General features: G+C 44.6%; 1 protein-coding gene across 1 annotated transcript in view; it reads right to left on the reverse strand.

The window, feature by feature from the left end:
• Positions 1-4,064, reverse strand: part of Prmt2 (protein arginine methyltransferase 2) — a 31,642-nt gene extending 27,578 nt beyond the window's left edge. The window contains exons 1-2 of the mRNA XM_021204443.1: positions 3,949-4,064; positions 2,902-3,011 (exon numbers count right to left, since the gene is read on the reverse strand). Coding sequence (XP_021060102.1) covers positions 2,902-2,955 — 54 coding nt within the window. The 5' untranslated portion in view covers positions 2,956-3,011; positions 3,949-4,064. The remainder of the gene's footprint in view (positions 1-2,901; positions 3,012-3,948) is intronic.
• Between the last annotated feature and the right edge of the window lie 1,616 nt (positions 4,065-5,680).

Raw genomic sequence — 5,680 nt, forward strand, 5'->3', positions numbered from 1 at the left:
AGGAAGGAAGGAAGGAAGGAAGGAAGGAAGGAAAGAAGGAAAGAAGGAAGGAAGGAACAGAAAATAAATAGCAACATGTTAAAATGGTCTCTCTCATTACATTCAACCTTGATAAACTAAAATACTCCATCACAAGGACAGAAACTATGAACAATATAGACAACCTAAAAATGGCACGCCCAGTGATGTGTGCGTGCAACCCCAGCGCTCAGGAGGCGGGAGGCAGGAAGATTCCTGGAGATCTCTAGCCAAGCAGGTAAGGCCTGGTAAGTAGGTAAGCTCTGGGCCAATGAGAGACCCTGCATCAAAAGAGATGGATACTTTTCTTGCAGATGACACTCAAGCTTGTCCCTCTGGCTTCCATTAACACACACATGTGCACGCATAAAAAAGAGGTATGCTAAAAAACAAACAGACAAACAAACAAACAATAGATCTTCATGACGGGGTTGGAGCACTAAGCAATTTCACAAAGTGGGCTGCAATAATTTCACAAGGGCTAAAATTATAGAACATGTCACAGTCTCCAGCCAAACTCGATCAAGCCAAAGCTCATAAATTAGTAAGTAGTAGATCCCAAATTTGGGGACAGCAAGATGACCCAGCATGTAACAGTCCTTCCTGAAAGGGTCAGGCAACCTGAGTTCAATCCCCAGATCCCGTGGAAGGAAAGGACAAAGTCCTTTGACCTCCACATATATGCTGTGGCATGTGCATGCCCATATATGCACACGTGTGTGTACAAATCAACAATAATAAATTAAAGATAACTCCCTAATATTTAGAAATCAAGATACTTCCAAATAGACTCACAATTTTTTCCTAATTTCCATGATGATGCATTAAAAATATTTTAACAATAATGGAAACATAGAACATTTAAATGGATGAGATGCAGACAAGGCAGTGTTTCAGGGGAAAGTTACGTCTTTACAGCTCGAAAGTTAGAGAAGAAACAGTTAGGGTCAGTGAGTGATACAGCCTTCCGTGGCAAGATGTCAAAAAAAAAAAAAAAAAAAAAAAAAAAGACTTGATCTTAAAAGAAATCAAACAGAAAACAAAAGAGAAATTCAACAAAAAACGGATTCTTTAACAAGGTAAAACGGGCCCTGTAAAAAAGAAAATATAAATTCCTAGAGCAGCACCTCTTTCCTTGTAGGGTCCAGTATTAATAGAACTGCTGAGACACTCCCAAGAGCCTTACATCACTGGGGCAATCAGAGGTCATTTCTAAGCCGCCTAGCTGACCGCAATTAAGGTGTTATCTATGATACTATTGTGGACTACTCAAGACCGGTGATCATGGGAAGTCACCTGGAAACTCAAAAGTATGTGGTTCTTCCACCCACAAAACACCACAGAGCCATCACTAAGTCTGAAGCACCAGCTATGGCAGCAGGTACTCATCACAGCACCATGGGGAAGCCGGGGAGGGGATGGGAACTTCATCTGAGCTCCCAGTGAAAGGTTAACAGTGAGACGTAAACCCGATGCATAGTGGTTTAGAGACCACAGCATCCCTACGGCAATCCCCACGCTGCTGCACATTCACAGACGGAGCACGTGCAGGAGACCCAGCAGCAGCCAAACCGCCTAGGAAACACTACAGAGCTACAGAAACAGCAACAGCACCAACACAAGCCTCAGAAAACACACACAGCAAACACAAACTTTTGTTCAGGGATCCTTCGTTTTGTTTGACTGGACTGCTTAGTTCTGGCTGGTCTGGGGACCCTTATAAGTTCATAAAGGTACAGACGGTGCACAAGCAGACACAAAGTAGTCGTGTGCCTCTTAAAATGGAAGGAACGGTTCTGGGCTGGAGAACAGGTTATGTGTGTGTGCGTGTGAGTGTGTGCTTTGAGGAAAGTATGACAAAGTACTAAGTTTTCTTTTTTTTTTTTTTTTTTTTTTTTTAAAGATTTATTTATTATATGTAAGTACACTGTAGCTGTCTTCAGACACTCCAGAAGAGGGAGTCAGATCTTGTTAAGGATGGTTGTGAGCCACCATGTGGTTGCTGGGATTTGAACTCTGCACCTTTGGAAGAGCAGTCAGATGTTCTTACCGGCTGAGCCATCTCACCAGCCCCCTAAGTTTTCATCTCTGCGTGACAGATCCTCAGTGTCTACAATATTATTTTGTAGTTGTCTTAATATTTACATTTCCCCAAAGAAAAACTAGGCATTTGTAGAATTAAAACATTTTGCAGCTGAAGATGGAAAATGATGAACGAAATGAATTTAAAAATCCTATATATAAAAATGCCCAATAACATACATACCCAGTAGCTGGGCACAGAGGTTTTTAATCCCAGTGTTCAGGAGCCAGAGGCAGGCTGATCTCTGTGAACTTGAGACCAGTTATGTCCTCATACCAGTTCCAGGCCAGCCAGACATACACAGTAAGACCCTATATCAATAAGTTAAGTAATTGAATAAATTAAAACCCAAGGGATGGCAAACCATTGATAAGGGAAAAAAAAACTGGCTGAAGCTGACACCACAGACATGAAAATCTTGATTCTTTTTTAATAAGCCTTTTTATTTGAATAGTCATTTCATTAACTGTATATAATCAATATTCCTTTAGGTTGCAGGAGACCTTTTCTCTGGTAACATGAATCAAACTGCATATACGTACCCAAGGCAGATCTTCTCGAGTACCAAGCATTTTCCTGGTCCTATGCTATGGCCATCTAAGAACAAGTACAAGCTGTGGCAGCTGATGCTTGCTGAAGTGTTCATGAACCTAATGACCAGACACATCCCCCTGCCTCAATGTTCTCTAAATTCAAGCATCCTCCCGTGGGCCAGGACCTTGAGAGACAAGGAGAGCGACATCACCCCTGTAAGCTGGTACTGTTCCTTTATACGATCATTACATGTGGCTTTTACGTACCAGAACCGGGATGACCTGTGACTCGCTGCAGGGACCTTCTCCTGGTGTCTCCATAGTTCAATATGATCATGTCTCATAGCTAGTACTTTACTTCAGTTTCTCCTCCATGCCTACTCGAAAGAAGAGAGAGAAACACAAAATATTACACTGCCTGGTCATTAATCTCATTTCACTGCTACAGTTTACTGTATGTGTTAAGAACGGTACAGGATTGGAGTTTTATCATCACAATCCATTAGAGGGCTTTTTAAATGAAAAACTCCAAATGCTGTGTGCTTCCTTTAATATGCTAGATTTATTCCTCTGAAGTCTCCTTTTTTAAGATATATATATATGAAGCCTCTATTTACTTACAATAAATCAGTAGAAATTTTTTTTAGGAACGCTTAATAGCTTAAACTCAAATTAAAACAGTTTGCCCAGTACTTGATCTAACCCACCGCCAGAAATGAAGTCCTCATGCCGGGACACGCTTCTGTTCTTTAATTCTATTTTTCTTTTTCAGGGGCAATGTATCCCTACTGGCTCTGATATTACTTCAATTACATCGAGTCTTTGTTTAAACATCTGTTGTGCTTCCAGATCTGGACTCCATACTTACTTCGTCACAATTAGAATCACAAATAATTTACAATTATATTTTCAGTGAAAAGCCTGGGAGGGTGCCCAGAGGAAGAAAGACAATGAATTGGGTTCTCCAGGCCAAGCAGGCGAGGTCATAGAGGCCAAGACTATAGAGGCATGGGGGGCGTGGCTCGGGATACAGAAGGCAGGTGGGCGTGGTGCTGGAAGGGCGTGGCTCCGGGAGCCAGTGGAGGTGCGCAGGGGGAATTGAGAGGTACCACGAAAGGAAAGCGGAGAGGGCGGATGTTGCTGAGAAAGGGGAGATGGGGGGAGCTGGAATAGAACCTTCGAGAGGGCACTCTAAGTCTCCAGAGGGGGCGGAGGCCTCAGTGCGCTGGAGACACGCACAGGGAAGACCTGTTGCCTAGCATGCCCTGCCTCACCTGCGATCCAGATGTCTAAGCTGTCCATTAAGAAACCTACCTCAGCCGCGTTTCTCCGCTGAATTCTAGGCTATACCAGAAAAGAACAGCCGATGCCCACCCGGAGCCTGAGCCGCCGCCCTGGACCTGCGCAAGCGCGGAGCACTCCAGCTGGCCGAAGAGCATGCCCCGCCCAGGCCTGGGTGTCGTGCGCAAGCGCAGTGTGTATAAACTCGGTGTTGGGTGCTGTGCACAATCCTTGAGACAGGGGTTCTCTTTAAGAGCTTGTCACTCAGCGCAAGCGCGTTTTATGTCCCTGCTTCCGGCCGATCGCATTGGGCCTTAAGGCTGCAAGAAGCAGGTGAGGAAGTGTAAGGATCGGCTTACCGGGAGATTTGTGGGAAGACTGGACTTCGGATCCGAGGCCACAGGTGGTGTAGACCGCGCCCCCAGCGGATTCGAACCAAGGCAGCAGTCTGCAGGCTGAAGCAGGAGTGCGTACTAGGGCTGTCCTGAATGTATCTGGGACTGGCGGTGTGTTTGATGCCCTTCTCCGAATGCCTAATAACCTAGTTTTGATCCGAATCAACTTCTGCAGAATGGGACCCCCACCCCCACAGGATCTTGGACCAAGTTTTGATCGTGGAACCAACGTAGCTAAGACATGAGACACACCAGTCCTGAAGGTCCTGTACTGAAGGGTCTGGGGGTTGGGGGGGGGGGTGACACTGACATCAGGTGACCCTGAGCAAGGTTTCTTAAGCTTTCTCCACTAGCAATCCCATCCTACTCAAAAAGTTTTTCTGCGACTCCAAGTATCTAAAATAGGCACACGAGTCAAACATTTACTGATAAGCGAATCAGAAAAGAATTTATTGTAAAACTCGGCATACACACAATTTTACCACTTACTAGGGACAAAAGCAGATTTGCATACTAATTAGGTGGATGCATTTGTCTAATATAATCTAGATACTATAATTTAATACATGCTGAGGAATGATTGGAAAATACTAAAATTCTTTGTTTTCTATAATTAAACCATCATGCTTCGGTGCATACAGTAGAAACATAATCGTTCCAAACCTGCTGTGAGGCATCTCAGGGCTTGCAAGGCTTGTGCAAACCACACCTGTTGTGCCTTCAGACCAACGGTGCAGTGGAGTCGCACAATGAACTGTAGCCAAGGGATGGTTCTGTGTGAGGACCTGGTCCTTTTTCAAAACTGCCCAGTTTTCCAGTTCCACCAGATGAGGAGGGCCGAAGCACTGAGCCAGGATGCCACAAGTTGAAAAGTTTCCCACAATCTTTCAGGGCAGAGAAAACTGTCCTCAGAGGCCCCAGTGCAGCAGGCTGGGTAGCCTGAGACCTATTCTTGGAAGCCTGCTGGTGCCACGAAGCTCAAGCTCCAGGCACTAGGATCCACCCTTGATAACCTAACATAGGAAAGAGTACCTGTGGTGGAAAGGGTATCTGTTCCAGAGGTCCTGAGTTCAAATCCCAGCAACCACATGGTGGCTCACAACCACCCATAATGAGGTCAGATGCCCTCCTCTGGTGTGTCTGAAGACAGCTACAATGTTCTTACATATAATAAATAAATAAATAAATCTTAAAAAAAAAAAAAAAAAAGAATGTGGTCTTGTAAGTACAGCATAAGAAGTGGATTATAGGGTCTGGAGATGGCTTAGCAGTTAAGAGCACTGACTGCTCTTGTAGAAGACCCAAGTTTGGTTCCCAGCACCTATGTTAGGTGGCTTACAAACCACCTGTAACTTCCAGCTCCAGGGGAC

Source organism: Mus pahari, chromosome 9, assembly GCF_900095145.1.
Source record: "Mus pahari chromosome 9, PAHARI_EIJ_v1.1, whole genome shotgun sequence".
Lineage (NCBI taxonomy): Eukaryota > Metazoa > Chordata > Mammalia > Rodentia > Muridae > Mus > Mus pahari.